The 22,780-nt window shown below is 47.1% G+C and overlaps 1 protein-coding gene across 1 annotated transcript in view; it reads left to right on the forward strand.

The window, feature by feature from the left end:
- The window catches only part of CCDC102A (coiled-coil domain containing 102A), a 39,078-nt gene that overhangs the window by 8,160 nt on the left and 8,138 nt on the right, over positions 1–22,780 (forward strand). The window contains exons 2-7 of the mRNA XM_035119814.2: positions 11,481–12,399; positions 16,437–16,663; positions 16,758–16,866; positions 18,789–18,905; positions 20,347–20,556; positions 22,064–22,234. Of these exons, the coding sequence (XP_034975705.2) occupies positions 11,797–12,399; positions 16,437–16,663; positions 16,758–16,866; positions 18,789–18,905; positions 20,347–20,556; positions 22,064–22,234 (1,437 nt within the window). The 5' untranslated portion in view covers positions 11,481–11,796. The remainder of the gene's footprint in view (positions 1–11,480; positions 12,400–16,436; positions 16,664–16,757; positions 16,867–18,788; positions 18,906–20,346; positions 20,557–22,063; positions 22,235–22,780) is intronic.

The following is a 22,780-nucleotide window of genomic DNA, read 5'->3' on the forward strand; positions in this document are numbered from 1 at the left end:
TCGACCCTCCCGTCCTCTCCAGCCAAGCAGGGTAGCCGCCAACGCTACCAGCCCCAGAAGCACAAGGTGGCCGCTGCTGCCACCGCCACGATGTCATCAGGCTCGTTGGCCCTTTAGCCCCGCCCACTTTGTGGCCCCTCCCCTTCTGTGCCTTGGCCCCGCCCCTGAACGGCCATGGCTTGCCCCCCCCTAGTTTTGATCCTGGCTACGCCCCTGCTCGCATTCTCTTTGGACGGGAGCAGCTGGCATTGTGGAGTTTGGTGGAGGCAGTCTAGGGGCCTCTGAAGGGCTCGGTGGAAAATGAGCAGAGCAGACATCCCGCCCCTGAAAATGAGTAGACCCCTGCTGTCCTCCTCCTCCCTCCTGCAATGTCTGCTTGGTGTCTGGCTGCTAGCACTGGGGTCCTTTCATGTGGGCAAAGCTCTTTGCAGATGGGCATGCCTGCAAACAATTAGGACGAGCTGTGGGCGGCGCAATTTCTTTGGCTCTGGTGGATCCTTTCCAAAAGGCAAAAAGACACAGACACACAAACACACCCTCCCCAAATGGAGCATATTTTTTGCTGCCTCAGGCAAAATACCCCCCTTAACATGATGATGATTTTATTTTATTTATACCCCAGCAATCTGGCTGTGTTTCCCCAGCCACTCTGGGCGGCTTACAGAACATAGAAAACATAGTAATCATTGTCTTGTAGCATGTTGAGTGATCAAGAGTGGTCAAGGATCTGGTTTTCTGCCTCTTCCTCCTCTTTGAGCTGGTAACAATAAAGAGGCTCTAGATTGTATCCCCTAGAATGCAGAGGATGTTGCTATGTTAATAGTGGCCCTTATCCTTTTCAGACCCATGATCCACCTGTTTCCCACACATGCCTTTCAGGATCCACATCTTAATATTTATCTTTTTGCCATTTATTTTTCTGATACTGATTCCTGCCTTGCAAGGGGTTGGAGTAGATGCTCCTTCGGGTCCCTTCCATCTCTGCAGGTCTATGATTCTACAGTAAAGATGCTGTTACAACCCACTTACGTTAGGCAGCAACTGAGTGGTGCAGGACAGGGGAACGTTTTGCCCATGAGGGCCACGTGCGGTGATAGGTGGGCAGTCTGGGGCCACATGCCAGTGGGCATTATCCAAGCCAGTGGTCCAGCGCTGAGGGCCTTCTGGCAGTTCCCTCGCTGCGAGAAGCCAAGTTACAGGGAACCAGGCAGAGGGCCTTCTCGGTAGTGGCACCCGCCCTGTGGAACGCCCTCCCACCAGATGTCAAAGAGATAAATAACTACCAGACGTTTAGAAGACATCTGAAGGCAACCCTGTTTAGGGAAGCTTTTAATGTTTAGCAGACCATTGTATTTCAATATTTTGTTGGAAGCCACCCAGAGTGGCTGGGGAAACCCAGCCAGGTGGGCGGGGTATAAATAATAAAATTATTATTATTATTATTATTATTATTATTGGCAGAGTGGGCTGGGCTGGCGGTGAGAGAAGAGATGCAGGGCCACTCCATCGATGCCTCTGGGGCACGAAACAGCTTTGCCTTCTCTTTTGAACTTCACCTTTTTTCCCTAAATTAAAAAGCCCCAAATATTGTTGAGTTAAAAATAACTGTAATGCAAGGCACACCTGCTGGAATTCCAGCTTCCAGACAGCAAATAACAGCACAGGAGCCTTGCCTTCTTCTGCATCTGACCATCCTAGGCAAGGGGATGCAGCCTCTGATTATACTGCACTAACATTTCCATACTAAACATTACCCCCCCCCCTGATCCTGGCTCAGTTTCTTCAATGTCTCGTTCCTTTTATGTAAAGGAGAGCAACCGACATCCCTGCCACTCAGAACCAAATACTTCCTCCCTTCTGCTGCTTCCTTCTCTTCCTAGAAAGTCCTAAAAGGATTAAGCAGCTCAGCCCTTCCCAGGTGAAGCATTGCCAGAGCAGACTGGTAACCAATATGTCAGCATCTCCTGTCCTGTTTGATTTATTTAAACAGCTTAAACCATCATGCCTTTTAGGAAGGCGGTGAGTTGGTGCTGAACAAGGAAGGCAACAGGCACAAGCTGGGTGTGCCTGGATTTGCAAAGCCCCTCTTGAGACATCCTCAGCTCACCTCTCCCTGCCCTGAGCTTCCCCTCTCTTTAAAAGGGCAGGAGGGGGAAGCAATGTCTGCTCTCTGAATCCGTGGGATAAGGGGGTGCTATGCTGGCTAAAATGTGTCTGTGAACTCCCATAATCCCTCTTGCTTGTGTGGATGGAGGGTAGAGGGGTGTGTGCGTGTGTGTGTGTGTGTAAACTAGACAACTGTTGGGGGGGTTACATTTATAGCTCTGCCCACTTCTACCTCTGGCCCTGCCCACCATTGGCACATAGCTCTTGGAACCGCCACACTCAGGTCCAGAAATATTATTGAAAAGCATTGAACTCAAGGTTCTGTCCCCCCCCCCCCCCCCGTAGAAGCCTTCAAGTTCTCTCTATTGGGTTCTGCCCATGCTAACATTTACATTGTCTTTTTTTTTGTAAAGGACTGTATCTGTGTTTGCCGGGGGGGGGCGGGATAACAGCAGTTTTAAGTGCTACAAAAATGCTACCTTGGGAGAAAAGGCCTCGGTCCTTTTCCAAAAATGAGTGACAGTTGTGCATTTATTAAATGAAAATGTCCTGTATTTCTGTGGAAAGGAGATCACGGTCTGTAAAGAAAGTACCATGCTTTGTAGCATGATTTTGCCATCCAGCTGGCATTAACTTTACTCAGGAAATTCCTACAGGATCGTGAGAGGTTTGGGGAGATGCCTACTTGTGGCACCCTTTCAGCACTTTAAAACTGCATCTATTTGCTTTGATGAACGGATGCAAACAAGCAATGGTGGGCTCTCATCTCCCCCACTCTCACTTCTGGCACACATCTGCACATGTGGCAGCTGCACCACAGCTCAGCCTCGTGGAGTGTGTTTGCTTTGTGCATGGGAAACCTTGACAGCCTTGGGAATGTCGTACTCTTCGCAGCCTTACCTACCTGACGTAAATAAGATGAGAGTTCCAGAGCACTTTGCGTACTGAAAAACGCATCAGGAATGGCTAGCAGTGGCATGCTTAATGTGAAATGTTGAAACCTACTAAACAGCAGAGTGTGTGTGTTTGGGCAGGGAGGGAGGTGTTTGCAAGATGCGTTGGGCTGTGGTGGCCCCTCTTAGCTGCAGGATCCCTGGGTGGGAGGGCAAAGGTCAGGCATGTTTATCTAGGCTTGCTCAGGGGACAAAGGCAGGGAGCCCCCGGCAGCTGTTCTCCAACATGGAGAAGAAAGATTTCGGGTGTTTGAAGATTAGAAGGAACAGATTAGTCATTTATCAGAGTTGCTGGGACTGGGAAAAGATCACCCTGTTGGCAGTCATAGTATATGCCCCAGGAGCCCACGTTCTGTAATTTCGCACAGAGGAGCCCCCGATTCCATTGTTCATAACTTACCAAATCTGATAAATCTGGCAAGGGTCCTGTGTAGGCCCCATTGAAACACATGGGGACTGTGCAGAAGTACTGTTGTGTTCTATGCACGAGAGCCCTCTCTGCTCCTGTGGTTTCTAGCAACTGGTATTCAGGAGTGTTACCATGGAGGCAGAACATAGGAACGATGGCTAGCAGCCATTGATAGCCCTCTCCTCCATGAATCATTAATTCTATTTCAGGGGTCCCCAGACTTACCGGGCTTCGGGCCGGTGCCTGCCGCGCCGACCGCGCGGCGGGCTGGAGGGCAGGGGAGTGCGCGCGCAGCGGGCCGGAGGGCGGGGGAGTGTGCGCCCGTGCGCATGCGCACACGCACACGGTCGGGAAAAATCGTCGAAAATCGCTTGTGCGCATGCGTATGGGCCTCCCCCGACCCGGAAGTGCACCGGAAATGACCTCTTCTGGGTCGGGAGAGGCCCATACGCATGCGCACAAGCGATTTTCGACGATTTTTTCCCGATTCTGAAGATCGCCGCCGCGCCGCGCGCCGTAAGAGCAGGCGGCAGCAGCGGGCGCAGGGGGTCGTCGCGGGCCGGTTTGGGAGGCCAATTGGGCCGCATCCGGCCCAGGGACCGTAGTCTGGGGACCCCTGTTCTATTTTCTGTTTTCTATTAATTCTGTTTTAAAGCCATCTAAGTTGAGTTCCACAGGTTAACTGCACTGCAGGAAGAAGTACTTTCTTTTCCTCTGTCCTGAAACATCCAGCATTCAGCTTTCTTGGATTTCTACAAGTTCTAGCATTATGAGAGAGTGGTGAAAACTTTTCTCTATCCACATTCTCCATGTCATGCATAATTTTATAAGCTTCTATTATGTTGACTCTTCCTTGCCTTTTCTGTAAGCTAAAAATGCTGCAACCTTTCTTCATAGGAGAGTGGCTCTATCCCGTTTCTGAACATGGTCACAGGGGGGCCACTTATTAACAATGATGTACATCCCAGAATCCTTTGCACCCTTGCATTTCGCTTGGGCAAAACTCCCCCATTGTGCCGATGAGCCGATGGTCTTGGGTCAAACCAGCCTCGAAGCAGACCCTCTTGGCAACATCTTCAAGCCTTCCTGATCTGCCAGCGTGTCTCTCTGTGGCCATCTGCCATGTTCTGAATGGCTTCCATTCCCTCGACTGCTCCCCCTTCTTGGCTGTGTCTCCTCCAGTGATTTACACACCCCTCTGTCCTTTTAACATGCCTCCTCTTTCTTAGCAGCCCTTTCCCATTTTATTTTATTTTTAAAGGGTATAAAGAAGTGAGAGTGGGGAGGAGCATATTAGGTACCAACGGGTGGGGTGTGTGTTGAACATCCTGGATGAATTTTTGAACACCCCAACATTTTTTCCTATATTCCCCCCCTTCTCCTTACGCAACTGTTATAAGAAAAAAACGCTCCTTTTCCCTTATGAGGTACCCAAGAGCCCATATAGAGTCCTTATGTAGGTTCTCTATCGGTAGGAGAAAATAACAGAGGCCAACCAGAGATTATTGAGAAGCAAAGCAGCTAGTAAGCCTGATCTTTATTAACTGTTGCAACAGGGTGCTCACAACCACACACATGAGGCAGGAGGGACCCTGAGCAATGGCACACAAGCCCTTATATAGACTTTTGTAATTGTCCACCCTGGAGCCCAAGACCACCCCCACCCCCAAAATACATCATACATATATCAAAGAAGAGGAGGTCTACAACAGAATCCTGTCAGGCAGGAAACCTGTTGATGGGTTTACCTGGCTGTTAATTGGTTTACCTGGACAGCCTGGTTATTCAAAATAAAAAAAATTCCTTCAGTAGCACCTTAAAGACCAACTAAGTTTTTGTTTTGGTATGAGCTTTCGTGTGCATGCACACTTCTTCAGATACACAGATACACTGAAACAGAAACAGCCTGGTTATTCTTTTATGATGATAAATACTTAATTCCTGAGTCCAGGTCACAGGCTCACCCTATTCATATCTTAAATGTGCCCTTAAGGCAGGATTTGTGAGCAAACAGACAATGGGGAGGTTTTTCTTGTTTCTTCCCTCCTTGCAGAGAAACATTTGAGGTCAATTTGGGAGGGACAAAATGGTTTCAGGACTTTTCCCTGTACTGTTTCAGACATGCGGTTTGTGTGTGTGTGTGTGTGTGTGTGTGTGTGTGTGTGTGTGTTTGCTTTTTATATTTTATATCTTAAACCTTATAATTCTCATAACACAACTAATAATGCTAGCAATCGCATATGGCTGATACTCACAGGTGAGTCTCCGACTTTTTTAGACATTCACAACATTAGATTACCTGCCATTTCATACCAACGCCGACAGCTGCTCTATTTCGGACATTCGCTTTTAATGTATATCAAGTACAAATTGGGATAGAGAAATCTGTGGCCTTCCAAATGCTGTGGGAATCCCATCAGCCCTGCCAAACATTGCCAGGAACAATTGGAGGTGTAGTCAAGAAACATCTGGAGGGCCACATCTGCTTGTTGCTGTGGAGGACCATGGCTTGTGTCTATTGCTTTTCAGCACAGTCTTGCAACATATATGCAGGAAATCGGCTGGGTTCGCAGTTTGATGCACCTTTGCTGGCAAATGCAAGGCTTGCTGTCTCCCTGTGGCTGTGTCAGGCTGCCACCATGAGCACCTCTTGAGCCAGGATTGAAAGCTCGCAGATCTCAGTCCAAGTACACGTGGAAGCTGCAAATTGGCCCTGTCTCACATGGTTTTAGAGCTAGGCCCAGAAAATGCTGTGACCTGCTGGGAACCATCTGGGGTGGGGGGTGGGGGCAAGGCAGGAGGAACAGGGCATGGGTTTGGAAGGTCTCACAGATCTCTGCCTGTCCGCCAGCCTCTTGAGACTGGGAAGGGTCGCCTGTCATCATTTAGGGGGCTTCTGCCTCCAGCTGCCTGTCTGTTAAAGTAACTAGAGAGCAGCAGACTTCTGGACTGGGGCTGGGGGAAGGAGAAAGGCAGCCAAGGAATTTGGGTTGGAAAGATGTGTCTGGAAGAGGCTCCATCTTTCCTTGTTTTTTTTTTTTTTTGGTTTCTTGTGGGTGGACGTAAACGCAAGCCAGACTTCCTGTGAGAGGTTAGGAAAGGGGCCCGGGATTTCTCTGGATCATCTTTAGGCAGCCAAGAGAGTGGAGCCGTCGAAGCAGCAGAGGGCAAGAAAGTGGTAGAGTTGGGATAGGTTTGGGGCAAATGCGGCGAATGCTGAGGGTGGGAGCAGGGCAAGGTGCCGCCATCTCTGAGACAAGTTTCACTATTGCATGCAAATATGAATGATTTAAACACACAGTCCCTCCTAACTGGGAGATTTGTGTACGTAATAATAGATTCCCAACAAAAACCCATGTGACAACAATATCATACAACACTCCCTGCCTAAACCACCCCATCCCAAGGCATCACCCATGGTTAATGCTGGCAGGAAGACATCACTTGTTTCCGTCATCCCAGGGACCAATTTCTTTTTGTATTGAATTCATACCCCGCCCTTCCTTCCCAAGGACTCCAGAGCAGCAAGCAAACACACAGTTCAAAAACAAAAAGCAAACACCTTCAAAACAGTTTATAGCAGTGGTGTCCAAACTTTTTCCAAAGAGGGCCAGATTTGATGAAGTGAACATGCGTGAGGGCCAGCCAAACTTGTTGAGCTTTTTTTTAGGATTGCTTCCCACAGAAATTGTTGGGTTTAACTTACATTTACACTTAGTAGGTGTTGAGGAGACAGAAGAGAACAGTGACTGTGGTCAAACTTTCCCTTCTTATGGTCTTTGTACTGGTCTTCCCTACTCTCCCTTCTTATGGTCTTTGTACTGGACCTGTAGACTCCAATAGAGAGCATTCCATGTCAAGAAGGAGGGCAAGTGGGCACCCTATCAAATGACAGGGCAGGAGCTACACAGAGCAGGGCCTTTTCACTGGTGGTGCCCATTGTATGCCTCACTCTTCCCAGACCTGCTCTCTTTTGGCCTGTATTTTGGAGCTTTATACTTTAGGAAGACTTTGGAAGAACTGGTTGACAAGTCTTATCAGTCGCTGACGTATGAGCGGATTTTATTTGCTGCTATTCTGGGCTTCTGGTGCACCAGGGTTTACACCGGCATAATAGAGTTGGCCAGGATGCCAGAAGGGATACAATTTATGAGCTTTCTCCATTATCTGCACAGCAGGGGGTGTTCAGTCAACAGTGCAAAGGCTGAGCTGAAGCATTCCCTGCTAGTTACCTGCTTTCAGCAACAGGGGGTCACTGTTTGGTAGTACCCAATTGGTTAGCTGTCAGATTCTAGAGCTCCCTATTGGTGGCTCTTAGGTAATTCACAAAATACAGAGTCCATTCATAAAACACAGTGTTCATTCATAAAGCAGTAACATAAATCTCCATTGCTACCCTGTTTCTCCTATTTTAAGACGTAGTCATAAAATAAGCCATAGCAGGATTTTAAAGTATTCAAGGAATAAAAGCCATACCCCGAAAATAAGACATAGTGATAGGTACAGCAGCAATGCTGGCCGCTGCAGGAGGAGGAGGAGGGGAAAAAATAAGACATCCCCTGAAAATAAGCCATAGTGTTTTTTTTTTGAGGAAAAATAAATATAAGACGGTGTCTTATTTGGGTGCAGTTGAATGTACCATGCTGTAGTGTAGTGCTTATGCGACTGTGAATAAAAGGTGACTGAGCTCATTGTCTCAGGGTTGCGGGGGGGGGGGGAGAGGTGTCAAAACTGATTTCTAATAAGTGCCCCCCCTTTATTTACATAACAAGTCCTTGAGTCTGTACTCTGAATGGTGACACCAGGGACCTAGAAGGTGCAGGGCTTGTCAGTCCAACCCCTGCACAGTCTCATCAGGGCTGACCTTAAGGCAATTGGAACAAATGGGCCAAATTGGGCCCCGCGTGCCACTCCTAAGGGAGCTCCCACACCTGGGAAATTTAGATGGATTTTATTTATATCTATAAGATTTTGCAGACTTTGGCTGTGAACTGGGGCCCTACAAAAAAATAAATTCAAGTTGTACCCCACTGCTTCAAATTGGGCCCCACTGGCTAGCCCTGAGTCTCATAGTTGCTGGGCCTGAGTTCCCCTGCCCTCGCATGAAGTCTTGGGTTTGCAATTTTGGGAGAGGGGAGACTGCCCGCTGGTGAGCAGGCGAGCTGGTGAAGCACCCTAGATTTAGAGACCCTAGGCTTCAGCCTACTTAGTCTATACATAAATCTGACACTGCATCAAGGTGGCGGCCGCCCCTCTGCCACCGCTATCGCTGCAGCATCAACGTCCCAAACGTGTACTGTAGTATTTATTTATTTATTTGGCCACAAACCCACCCCCCGGCCAAGGAGTCACGCAGCTGGGGACTCCCTAATGGCACAGGGGCTCACCATGCCCCCCGCGCAGAGGGGAGAGCTCATGACAAGCCCGCAAAAAGGAAATGGCTTTGGTGGGCAGGCACTTGGGGGCCGCAGGAGATTGCTTTTTCAAAATTGCGCTTGGGGGCCGCAGGAGATTGCTTTTTCAAAATTGCCTGGGGGTCATTTGAATCCAGCCCGGGGGCCGCAAGTGGCCCCCGACCGGACTTTGGACATGCCTGGTTTATAGTGTTTTAAAAAACAATTGCAATCAAAAACAGTCCAAAACAGTTACAGTTAAAAGCATTCTTCCATCCAGTAATCTCAGGGTTGCCAGGAACAGTATCCTTCACCCACTAAATGCACCTAGGCAAGCTGAATATTCACTTCCTTCTCACAAGCTGCTCTGTTCATCAGCATTCTATTGTTGACACATTTCCCCCTCAGCAGCTGGAATGTCCACGAACATCCCATAGCATCGCAGGAACTCAAGTCAATGGCTGGGTTGGTGCCTCATATGCAGAAAGATGTTTTAGCCTATGTAAAATGTGACTCTTTACAAAACTCCTGTTTTGTCATACTGTATGTGACCGGGAGTGAATGTTTTTGCCTCCCAGGTAGGAAAAATGGTTCTCTCAAGAGCTGGTTCACTTCTCTGCCTAATGCCTCCTGCCTCATTTTCAAGCACAGGCCAAGGGCAAGTGATCCATTTTATCTTTGGCCAGTGGAGAAACTGTGTGGGTATAGCTTAATGACAGCCTCTTGGCAGGCCTGCTGTCCTCAGTCTGTGCCTTTGTGGTTTTCCAATTTCCGTTGCATGCATGTTTCTCTGTGTGTGTTTATATCAGTCTGAATGCAATTATCCTCCTTGCTTTTGTTTGTTCCCTTTCTTCCAGGCTAAAAATTTATTCCTCCACCCCCCCCCCTCCGCCCACTGCCTCCAATTTTGTCCCTCTCCTTCCTACAGTTTCCAGGCCAGGTTCCAGAAGGAGTTGAAATGGCATGACTTCACCTTGTGTCCTGCTGCTGCTGCTGCCGCCAGCATTACGTTCTTCTGAGAAAGGGGTAGATCCCTTTCCAAGCTCTGTTGCCAAAGCACAAACTGAACCCCTTTGCATTAATTTAAACAAGGAATGATCGTGTGCTTTTGCAGTTTGGGATATACATTTTCAAGCTGCTCTTGGAGACCACCCTTTCAAACATAGCTGTCAAGTTTTCCCTTTTCTCGCGAGGAAGCCTATTCAGCATAAGGGAATTTCCCTTTTTAAAAAAGGAGAACTTTACAGCTATGCTTTCAAACCATTTTAGCATGTGTGGGGAGGCAGGGGGGTGTTGATTTGATCAAGTGAGATTTAGTAGCTCTGGCTTCCAGACAGGGACTATTGCACATGGGCCCATTGGATCTTATTTTTCTGTGTGTGCATTTGGGACATTATCATGCACACATCCCCGGTTTTTTGGCCATGGACTTCAATTGCTATTCTGCTGCTTGTCATCCACGTCAGTGGGAGGAACTTGATGGGAATGTATCTTGAATGTGTTTTCTGTCTCTCTCCTTAGTCGCTTCTCTCCCGTTCCCCTCCTTTTTTGCCATTCTGCCCATTTCAATATCTGTGTGTACACACATTTTTATTTTAAAAAGCAAACTCTCAGAAATTTTACAATAATTTAAGAGTGCAAATATTACCAACCTAATCTCGTAATTTACATTTCACAAAAGACGAAATAGAGGCTTGTGCTTTTGGGTGTGGAGGGGCAATATCAGTTTCTATTTTGGGGTGGGGGGGTACCGTAATACAGAGGGTTATAAAGCTCTCTTGCTTAAGACCTCCATATTATTGCTTTTTTTTATAAAAAAAAAACCTGAGGTACATACTCTGATTAAAATCTCCACACATTTCTGTGTGCAGATCTTGAGATACTTTTTATTTATTTCATAAAATTTCTACACCGCTCAATTGTAAAACAAATAAATAAAATCTCAAAGCTTTTTACAAAAGATAATATGTCCTTTTAACCAGGCATTAGGCAATCAGCACAAATAGTTTTATTTCCTTTGTCGTTTGGGGCTGCCAGAAACAAGGGGGCTAAATTGTGCTCAGTGAAGAACAAGCATCATCACATAAAGGAATTTGCCTGTTACATTCCAAGCTGGCAGCATGAAAGGCCATTATTCCAATGAGCTCAAGGTAGCGGACATGATTCCCTCTTCCTTCTCATTTTAACCCCACAACAACCCTGTGAGGTTGGTTAGGCTGAGAGGCAGTGGAGAGGCTGTGGAGTCATGGCTGAGCAGGGATTTGAACCAGACCACGCATGCAAAGGGCTTTGAGCACCTGAAAAGCGTTATGCAAATCATAAGTTTCTATTCTTTCCTGTGCACGCACCTCATTCCCTCATCCATTGCGATGGAAAACGGTAATGAAAACCAGAACTAAGGATGTCACATGCCGCCATGAGCATTGCGCAAGTTCCACAGACTCAATGGTCTGACTCGGTATAAGGCATTTTCCTATGTTCCTGCAGATTTGTAACATCTTTTCTTCCCTTAAAAAAGCAGAAGAAGTAACAAATGGTGAAAGGCTGCAACTGAGAATTGCTTGTGTTTTAGGCCGCAATAGTAGATTTGGTTTTAATTCATTTTTCTTATTTATTCAGGTCTCTCTATCTGCTGGTTTCCACATTGACACTGGACTCACTGAGAGGGAGCCAGAGTTGTCTTTCGGCCCAGAAGCACCAATAACATTCTCTTTGGATGTCTGGCTTTCCATGAGGTAATTTTTGGAGAGGGAAGGTGGTGAGGCCTCAGTCATGCTGGCCTGAGTGTGTATAGTTGAAGAGTTCCTTGGGGAAGAGAAGAAAACAACTCTTGCTGGGGAGCAAAATGGCGGCTTCTGGTCCCTCACCATACACCTCAAGAACGTGAGGTGACTGGGTGACTGGCATTAACCTGAGACCACATCCCGGACACGAAATGAGCCAGAACGCCAGCTCCCACTTGACCGATTCACCCCAGCTCTCCAAGTGCAGCCTGCTCAATATCCTGGGCAGCCCTCAGCCCGAAAGGATGAGCCTCCCCGATTCCCTGCCCGCCACCCCAAAGAGTGGTACCCCTTCGCCCGGTCCCCTGCCACAGCTCCCCTTGCTGAGCGCCGGCTGCCTGGATGGTGACTGGGAGAGCCGAGAGGAGCTGCGCTTGCGGGAGCTGGAGGAGGCGCGGGCCAGAGCCGCCCAGATGGAGAAGACGATGCGCTGGTGGTCGGACTGCACCGCCAACTGGCGGGAGAAGTGGAGCAAGGTGCGCGCTGAGCGCAACAAGGCTCGAGAGGAGGTACGCCAGCTGCGCCAGAAACTGGAGACCCTGACCAAGGAGCTGACCGGCCTGAGGAGGGAGAGGCAGGAGGTGCTGAATGAGAACGAGCAGCTGGGCAAAGAGGTGGCTCGGCTGAAGGGAGAGGGCAAAGGGGAGAAGGAGAAGGAGCTGGACAACCGAGTCGTGTCCGAGAAGGAGAGTGAGGCCTCCCCGGAGCAGGAGCCCGTGCGGGATGTGGGCTCTGAGAGGCTGCCAAAAAACAAGGTAAGGAGGGGGAGCAGGGCACAAGTGGCCTGCTTCATACGGAGGACTCATAGGGATAGAGGAAGCTGCCTCACACCGATCCATTTGGTCCATCTCGTACAATATTATCCACACTCTGGGATTTCAAGTGGGAGTGTCTCCCAGCCCTGACTGGAGATGCTGGGGGTTGAACCTGGGACCTCTTGCACATGGCGCAAGATGCTCTGTCCTTGAACTGCAGCCCTTCCACTGAAAACAAATCAAGGTTCCAGACCTCATGGTTCTGAAGAAAGAGGTGGTTTATTTACTTATAGGGGAGAACAGCCGTTGTAGGTCTAGGGAAAAGGCCCGTATGTGTGTATCTCATGCCCCAGTTATTGCACCAAGCAAGTGCAAAGTTTCAACTGCACAGCCTTGCCAAAGTTCCTTGTGAGCAATTCTCAATAAATAAGAGCAGCCTGGAATTCAGAACTTGAACAGGTGGAGCTTTTCGCACCAGTTATTTCAGTGCCAGGAACAGCTTCAGTTAACTCCTTTCTGCATATTTAAGGTGCAAGGGCTGTTTTAAAAGGTGGCAATCTTCTCCATGCATGACAGGGAAGTCTTGAGGAGGTCACATGGAAAGTGGGGCCAGCCAGGATAATTGTCAGCAATCATTTCACCTGTCACTTTACTTCCTCTTGTTTAGCACAACAAGCCACACCAACTTCTGGTATCCAAAAACTTTTCCTGTTTTATATCTTGATTTACTGAAATACAAGCAAGTAGAGCAAGACATTTTTGTTTGTGTACAAATTTCTTTGGGGTTCTAAAAACCCAGCATCTTCACAGAAGGCCAGTGAAAGGTCTTTGCAGATCCTCATTTGTATTTTGCTTTTATTAAGCCTCTGGATGCCATGCCTTGAATTGCTTGCCTTGGATGTTTCTCTGGCCTTTTCTTATTTCTCCCAAAAATTGAATATTTTTGGGGGGAAGAGGGGGCTTTTACAAAGCAACTGAAATGCAAAACAATGAGGCGTTTTGCTGTGAGAAAGTGCAGGGATGGGAATTTTGGCTCCCATAAAGAGCCAGCTGGTGCACATCAAAAGGAAATTGCCTGGACTCAAAGGCAGAGGCCGATGGGAACTGATGGCTGAGAAGATAATTTCACATATGCAGAATATAGAGGATAGAGCAATTCGTCGAGTAGTTACAATTTGCTAAACTCCCTGTGGCCTGTGCTCTAGGACGATGGAATCGCTCTATGGTTTTACTGGCTTTACTGGCTTGGGATAGCTGGATCCAAGCCAACCACAACTCTTTGGGCAGAGAGTAGCAATCAGGGCTAATGGGCAACTCATTCACCTTCGCATTTCATTATATTTATACTAAACACTCTTAGATGACGATTTGGCAGGTTTCATTGATTAGGTTAAATTGCCTAGTTCAGGCAATCCTCCAGTCGTGTGAAATATCAGAAATTATCCTTAGATTCCCTCTCTCTCTCTCTCTCTCTCTCTTTCTCTCTCTCTCTCTCTCTCTCACACACACACACAGAGAGAGAGAGAGAGAGAGAGAGACACAGCTTCACTCACCCGCCATTGTTTTGTTCCGATTGCCATGATGTCCAAATCTGTAACTATCAGTTGCACTTGCAAACCTGCAAACCATGGTTTGAGGTGGGATTTCAATTCCAGTTTGGAGGGCATTGGAAAGCGTGGTTGATTCAGATGCAGGGACATAGGAAGCTTATATAGGAAGCTTATTTTGCCTTTTATAGTCAAAATGATTGATCTGTCTAGCTCAGTGTTGACTACACAGACTGGCAGGAGCTCTCTACAGTTTAAGGGAGGGGTCTCTCCCAGCCTTCCCTGGAGATAACCAACCCAGGATTGAACCTAGAACCTTCTGCATGCAAAACAAATGCTCTGCTACTGAGCTTCAGACATTCTCCATGGCAAAATTATGTTTTATGATAAATTGAAAATGAAGGTGTGATGGAGAGAGAGGGAAAAGGCACAAGGGAGACCGTGGCTCGTATCCTGTCCTTGAAACCACGGTTTGGAGTTGCCATCCCTTGCCAACATGTGACTGCAAGTCTTGGATAGATTTTCTCCCTTCCCCCTCCTTCTCTCAGTCATTCCCCTATGCAGCACATAGGTTCTGTGTTAAGTTTTCCCTCCTAGCAAACTTTTATTCCTTTACAGAATTTCAACACTTTCAAGTTCAATGATTCCTTCTTTGCAGATAGAATGTTCATGAATATTCTGTGACATCACAGCAGTTCAGCCAATAGCACAGGAACAGCTGCTTGCAAGCAACTGCTTTTTGTGTGTTTTACATGAGAAATTATAGATAATTAATGGCCCCTAATCTGATTGGCATTGTCAGTTTGTTTGTTTGTTTGTTTGTCACTTTCCAACAATAAACATATACCTAAAGAATACACTGCAGCATGTAGAACATCTAGAATAGCCTTTGCCAACCTGGTGTCTTATAGTTCTTTTGGCAGAGCTGGTTGGGGCTGATGGCAACTGCAGTCCAAAACCTCTGGAGGGCACCAGGTTGGCAAAGGCCGCACTAGCATAACATTAGTTAGTGAATTTCCTGACAATTGTCAACATTTACAAGAAAAATCATAATAGCCCCTTACAGTTTCTCCCATGCACATTATTTAGCTTTGTTTATAAACTGCCAACTAAGTGAAAACCGTTATAAGATCATGAAGCAATCATTAATATCTGCCCATATCCAAGTGTTTCACCTTGCTGTGCATTTCTAGAGCAGAACACGGGCTATGCAAGCCTCGCTTTTCCAGAACGCATCAATTTGGAGGACTAAACCAAGTTCCACTCACTCATAAACACTTCTCAGAGAGGTGGAAGCAGCTTTTCCCTGAGGAGAGCGAGCTCTGATGTTCCAGCCCTGGTGTTAGTGGTGCATTCCTGGTCAGGGGTGCCTCTAAGCCACCCACAGGCTTAGCCGTAATCCAGGGTTGTCCTCAGGGTAAGGCGAGAGTGGGAGTCGAAACCTGCTCTCTGGTAATCAGCTGTCGGGCCCTGCTGCATGACTTTAAAAACATTTTATTGCTTTTTCACAAATTAATAAACATAATTTAAAATACAGTGAGCAAAAAACAATAGCAACTAGTCTCTCATTTATTGGGGGGGGGGGAAGCACAACAACAGCTTAGAACCTGTTTATAATGCATGTTACAATCTCTGATCCAGTAGTTCTCAGATGTTTCTGTGGGAATGAACAGGGTGGATTTGATTTAAATCAAATTTATTTAAATCACAATTTAAATCATTTGTCAGTAAGACTTGATTTAATTTTTTCTAAAAAATTTTTTACAGAAAGACTCATTCTTGCTGGTATAATCTTAATATTTACAACCAGATGTGAACCAGATGTATTTTTGGAATAATAAATTTTCAGAGTAGTTTTTACAGTTATGTCAAAAATTGCTGATTTGGTTATACATTGAAAGATAATTATGAAATTATTGTGAGGTTCAATAAGTTAACTGTTTACATTTGGACAACTTTTCTGCTGCACGTTATTGGAAGGAAATATAATCATTTCCGTAATAACAATTTAAACAATGTATTTAACTAAAACAATAACATAGCATATGTACCCATGTTTGTTAACTGATGTGGTTAAATATTTTTTAAAAACTTAGAATGAGTTTTAGCACACATGAAAAACTTAAAACAAATCCTTATTTACTGATGAATAGCCTTTGGACTATAAGGTAACTTAAATAGAAAACTATATTTAGAATGATTTTTCCTCCAAAAGCATTTTATTTTTTTAAAATCCAATGTAAATTTTTAAAAAATCCAATTTAAATTTTAAAAATCCAAATTATTTTTGTTGTTGTTTTAAAAAAAATCATTGATTTTATTCCACCCTGGGGATGCATGTGCTATAGAAGGATAAAGGACGCACCTTGCCTCTGGCCGCCCTGACCTGGTAAGTCAATTTCTTGGCCAGAACAACAGAACACACCTGAGCATACCATGAGTCTGTAGACAGGCCTGACTTTGGCATTTGTGACCTCTTCTTATCCACAGTCACTGCAGGAGTTTGAGCTGATGGAGAACCTCCTGAAGAGCAAGCAAGAAGGGCAGGAATGCTGGGACCAGCGGAGCACGGTCAGTGTCCGCTCATCTTTCGCCCGGCAGGAGAGGAGCCGGCTGCTCTGGGAGGACGTCTCCGTCATCGAGGAGGACGCCACCAAGATCACGGCCCTGAAGCTGAGGCTGGACGAATCCCAGAAAGTGCTGCTCAAGGAGCGGGAGTGAGTGCCGCCCGTGCCACCCCCCTCGCTTGCTGAGGCGTGCCCAGAGTGCGGCCCTCAGCCTTGCCCTTTGTGTTGTTGTTGTCTCTTTCAGGGACAAGCTGTCCCTCAGCAAGAACATCGAGAAGCTGGAAGGGGAGCTGAGCCAGTGGAAGGTCAAGTACGAGGAGCTGAACAAGAACAAGCAGGAGGTGTTGAAGCAGGTGGGCAAGATCTGTAGAAGGAGACCCCAGGTTCAGATCTCAGTGGCCTCTCTAGGTAGGGCTGGCACTGTCCCCTTTAGGAAACTCATAGCTAAACTGGAATTGCATTGCTACAGCAGCTAGCGGAAGCTACACTGGTGACTGGGGGTGACCGCTAAGACCACATAACACCAGCCCTGAAAGACCAACATTGGCTCCCAGTACATTTCCAAGCACAATTCAAAGTGTTGGTGCTGACCTTTAAAGCCCTAAACGGCCTTGGCCCAATATACCTGAAGAAGCGTCTCCACCCCCATCGTTCAGCCCGGACACTGAGGTCCAGCGCCAAGGGCCTTCTGGCAGTTCCCTCACTGTGAGAAGTGAGGTTACAGGGAACCAGGCAGAGGGCCTTCTCGGTAGTGGTGCCCATCCTGCATTGGAATGCCCTCCCATCAGATGTCAAGGAAATAAACAACTATCTGACTTTTTAGAAGTGTTTTTAATATTCTTTTGGGAGCTGCCCAGAGTGGCTGGGGAAACCAAGCCATATGAGCAGGGTAATAATAATAATAATAATAATAATAATAATAATAATAATAATAATTTATTATTATTATTATTATTATTATTATTATTACAAGAGGCAGTGATGGTAACCAAGCACCAAGCACCCACTTGGATGGCTATAAAAGAGGATCAAACAAATTAACAGAGAAGTCTATTGATGTTCAGACACATGGAGGCAGAGCACAGTCATATCAATAGACTACTAGTTTCTGGAAAGCACAGGAGTGGAGAATGAGAGGAGGAGGAGGAGGAGGAGGAGGAGGAGGAGGAGGAGGAGGAGGAGGAGGAGGAGGAGGAGGAGGAGGAGGATATGTCACCCATCTGACTGCCACTCCGGGTGTAGTTCAAGATAGAGTAGCTTTCTGTGTTCTGTACTTCTGAGTTAAAGACTGCCTGACTGCGCAATCCCATCTGGCTGCTTGGAGCAGGGTACTTTCATTGATGACGATGAAGCAAGTTGCAGCCCAGGGATTCTTGGGGCACAGCTTTTCAACAGGGCAGTGAGGGTGGCAAGATGTCTCAAGCCCCCTACCTGAGCCCTAGGTTTTGGGTGTTAGACAGAGATGTCTCCAAGCTTGCAGAGATTTCCCCCAAGCCTCTCTTGTTGGACTCTGTTATTGGACTCCACTTCTCATCAGTCCTAACCCCAGGCAGTGGTGAGGGGGGATGGGGGATGGAGTTGAACATCTGGAGAGCCACAGGTTCCTCATTCCTGCTGCAATGGCTAGAGCAGCCACCAACCCCACCCCCACCCCCAGCCTTTCAATTTCCAAGCGCTTTGGACTACTTTGGGCTGGTGGGAATTGCAATCCCAAACATCTTTCAAGTCAGTCAGTGGTGATTTTCTACTGTCACCCTCTCCTGAGTCAGCATTCTTGAGAAAGTGCTCTCATGCAGCCACTCCTGCAAATCTACATTTTAAAGCAAATTCTTCTTAAAATGTTTTTAAAATGTGGAAAGATGTATAAATATGAGCACAGGGGTGTTCTGAAACATCAGATTTAGTTACAGGTAGGTAGCCGTGTTGGTCTGACGTAGTCGAAACAAAATAAAAAAATTCCTTCCAGTAGCACCTTAGAGACCAACTAAATTTGTCATTGGTATGAGCTCTGGTGTGCATGCACACTTCTTCACACAAAAGCTCATACCAATGACAAACTTAGTTGGTCTCTAAGGTGCTACTGGAAGGATTTTTTTTATTTTGGTCTGAAACACCAGAGAACTTCAGGATATTTTCTTATTAACACAGCAGCTCTCTGCATCCCCCTGATCTTAATATGGCAGAAGTCTGTTCTCTGGCCTTTAAAGTGCTGCTATTGATTTTGCCCACAGACACCAGAGGTAATTTCCAACTTCTCTTTTCAATCTCTCTACAGCTGAACATTCTCAAGGAGATCCATCAAGACGAGTTGGGGCGCATCTCTGAAGATCTGGAAGATGAACTGGGGGCTCGATCAAGTATGGACAAGAAATTAGCTGAGTTGCGATCAGAGGTGAGAATTAGGGGAAAGTTGACCTGGAAACCTGCAAGAACAGCGGTGTCCTTTGTGTTTCCCCATTGCTCACTTAGTTGCCCCACTAAAGTGTGGTGTAGTGCTTAGAGTGTTAGACTAGAGCGTGGGAGCTCCAGGGTTCAGATCCCTACTCAGCCATGAAGCTCACTGGGTATGACCTTGAGCCAGTCAGTGCCTCTCAGCCTAACCTACCTCACAGGGTTGTTGTGAAGAGAAAATGGGGAAGGGAGAGGACCATGTACGCCACCTTGAACTCTCTTGAGGAAAAGGCATCATATAAATGTAATAAATAAATAAACTGAGCTCCAAACATTTCTTTTGTGGCTCTGCTAGTACAAAAGCTTTCAAACTTGTTCCTTTTGACATTCGGAGATGGGAGTTCAAATTCTGAGGCAGACGTGGTGATTTGTTTGTTTGTTTGCCATGGTGTTTAATTTCAGACTTGGTTGCAGGGGGCCAATGTTACGTTGCCTTTGTTAGTCCACACACAGCTTGGAAGAGATGTCACTGAGACATTGGGCTGCCCCAAATGGCAAAGCCACAGAAAGGGGGGTGGAGGAGCATCCTTTGTAGGCAGAAGGTCCCAGGTTAACTTCCTGGCACCTCCGCTTCAGAAGATTTATGATTGCTCAGCTGGAAAAGATCTTGGCAGCGGCTCTCCAAGCAGAGTAGCCAGCATTGGCCTAGGTAGAACCAAAGTCTTCACTCTTGGAAAGCTTCCTGTGTCTATCCCAGTAACCCTTGCAGCATCACCACACATGGCTTTATTGGTTCCTGTAGAATTATAGCCTCCTTGGTATGTGTTCTGTTCAGGCAGTGAAAGTACAGACCCTTTCACTGGTGGCCCCTTGGCTGCGGAATATTCTTGCCAGCATTGTCCACTTTTAGGTGGCAGGCAAAGACATTTCTGTTCTCCCAGGCACCTGGAGACATCAGGCAGCCTGTTCAGCTTGCTCTTTTGAAGTGGCTGCTAATGCCCCATAGGTAGTCTAATGAACTGACCTGGACCCTGCAGTCGTCATCTGAAGCCCTTCTTCATGTGCCCCCCTCCACAGAAGGCCGGAAGGTGGCAACATCAGGAATGGGCCTTTTGAGTGGTGACTTCCCGCTTGTGGAATGCTCTCTCCGGGAAATCTGTCTTGGCACCATCGTTGCATATCTTCAGGCACCATGAGAAATCATTCCTTTTTAGCAAGGCCTTTGGCTTTTAATTATCTATGTCCTCTTAGAATGGGTGGGATCTTTCTAATGCATTTTTCTCCTTGGTTTTAATGTTATGTATGTTTGGTTCATTTTGTACATCTCGTTGAGTCGCCATGGGGGGGGGAGTGACTAACAAATTTAATAATGGGGAAGCTGGTTCCTGCAGACATCTTTCCAGCAGCAAGACTGATCCCCTTACACCCTCCTTTCCCCAAAGATGGAGCGGCTCCAGGCCGAGAACGCGGCGGAATGGGGCAAGCGCGAGCGCCTGGAGACAGAGAAGCTTAACCTGGAGCGAGAGAACAAGAAGCTGCGGGCACAGGTCGAGGATGTGGAGGAGGTTCTGGCCCGGAAGAGGAGGCAGACGGTCAGCGCCCTCGACACCGATTTCAAGACCATCCAAGCGGAGCTGTTTGAGAAGAACAAGGTGACAGAAGCTTAAGGGAGGGAAATCACCCTGGGGGCGGAAGGTAGTATTTCAGATCTCAGGGAACCTCACTTGTCAAACCTGACCTTTGGACACTGCAAGAAGCTGATCTCAGTGCTGCTTTACCCAGCTGTGACGCTCCTAAATAAATTAATGGGACCCACAGCAAAGCACTGCATCATGGAGCTCTCCTGTTCTTGTGTTCCAGCCCGTCAGCTATGTGTTCTTCCAGGATACTCCATTCCGTTCCATTTCACACACAAGTCAGTATTCTGCTGCCCCCTGAGCATGCTGAACAGCTCACTGGGCTGTTTTTATTTCCTTCTCCATGCCAGGTATTTTTGTCTAAAGGTTTTTGTACTTACACACACACACACACACACACACACACACACACACACACACACACACACACATTTCTGTTCTCCATCCAGACAAGGAAGAATATTATCGGAGTTCGGAGACATATTTCAGCCAGGCAGAAACACTCAAAGAGGAGCCAAGCCAAGTAGAGCATGAGAGTCCTAATCTCAGAGTCGTGGATTCGAGTCCCACACTGGCCAAAAAGATTCCTGCATTGCAGGGGGTTGGACTAGATGACCCTTGCGGTCCCTTCCATCTCTACAATTCTATGATTCTATGAAGGCTGATGGGGTTTATTTTAAGAGGTGCATCGAAGGTTGCTTTCTGGCAGTCAACACCAGGGGGCAGCCAACCCTTTCCATTGGCAGAGATAGAGATAGAAGACCCGTTCAAAGTAATTTCCAGAGGGCTGCTGCCTTACTCTGTTGCAGCTAAAACAATATAGAGCAGCCTTCCCCAGGCTGCTGCCCTCCGGAGATGCTTTGCACTAAAATTCCCATCCGTAGCACTGGATGAGACTGATGGGAGTTGCAACCCTAAACATATCTGGAGAAAAGCTGACACAAGAGTCTTGTGGCATAAACAGGTGCCTCATTAAATCTGTTCATCTTTTAAGTTGCCATAGACTCTTTGGTTGGTTTTCTTCTGTGCGGAATAGGAGCTCGGTAAGAGACACTCAGGACTCCTCCAGATGTTTATTGAGCATTTGTCCAGATTTAATTTCTCATAGCTTGCACAGAGGTTTATACAATATTGGCGCTTTGGGTTGAATTTGTTTGCAGAAAGGTTACACCTCTTCCAATCAATCATTGGTTATCCCATGCTTTTTAATGCATTTCCTCATCTCTTCCCTAACTGTGAAAACAAACTCGTATTTCCTGTATGCAATTAAATTCCTCTTGCAAAATACTGATAGTTTTGGGGGTGATGCTCAGAGACCCTTAAGTATAAAACACACAAATTGCACCTCCTCTTTGAAGGTGGCACAATAGTAGAAACCACCACTTTCCCCTTTAAAATACGGGGGTGGGGGACTAGGCAATGTGGCACTATTTTTTGTAACACATGCAAAACACACCCTAAGCAGCAGGCTTCCTTTCTCAGAGAAGGTTGAGTACTCCCTCACCGCCGTTCCCTCCCACAGGAACTGGCCGACCTGAAGCATGTCCATACCAAGCTGAAGAAGCAGTGCCAGGAGAAGATGGCCGAGCTGGCCCACGCAAACCGCCGGGTGGAGCAGCACGAGGGCGAGGTGAAGAAGCTGCGCCTGCGAGTCGAGGAGCTCAAGAAGGAGCTGGCCCAAGCGGAGGACGAGGTAACCCTTTGCACCTTCCACGCTTTTGTCCCCCTTTCCCTGACCCTGCAGCTTCTTCTACTCTGGGGAGCATGTGCTCACCGTTCCAAGTTGGTTTGGTACCTGCTTCTTTGCTTCCACGCAACTCAGCAGCATCAGTTCCTCCTTGCTCAAATCTGGGTACCATTCAGGGCATGGCTTTTGAAACTCTAAATTCCTATGGAGCCTGGCATATTTAAGATAACGTCTATTACCTCATGAGCCCAGGGAAGTGATTTGCTTAGGGTTACCCTCAATTTGAGTAGCTGGATTGGTAGAAATCATCCTTCCCCAGCCTGGGTGTCCCCTCCAGATGTTCTGGATTACAGCTCTCGAAGTAATGCAGTGACGTGCCTTTGTATGCCACATTTTGCATGATCTGTGTGGAGAAGGGCTTGGCTCAGTGGTGGAGCGCGTGCTTTTGCATGTGAAAGGTCCCAGGTTCAATCCCTGACGTCTCCAGCTATGGCTGGGGAAGGATCCTCTGTCTGAGATCTCAGGGTTAGGGCTACCAGCCAGAGCAAAAAT

This window comes from Zootoca vivipara, chromosome 6 (genome assembly GCF_963506605.1).
Source record: "Zootoca vivipara chromosome 6, rZooViv1.1, whole genome shotgun sequence".
Lineage (NCBI taxonomy): Eukaryota > Metazoa > Chordata > Lepidosauria > Squamata > Lacertidae > Zootoca > Zootoca vivipara.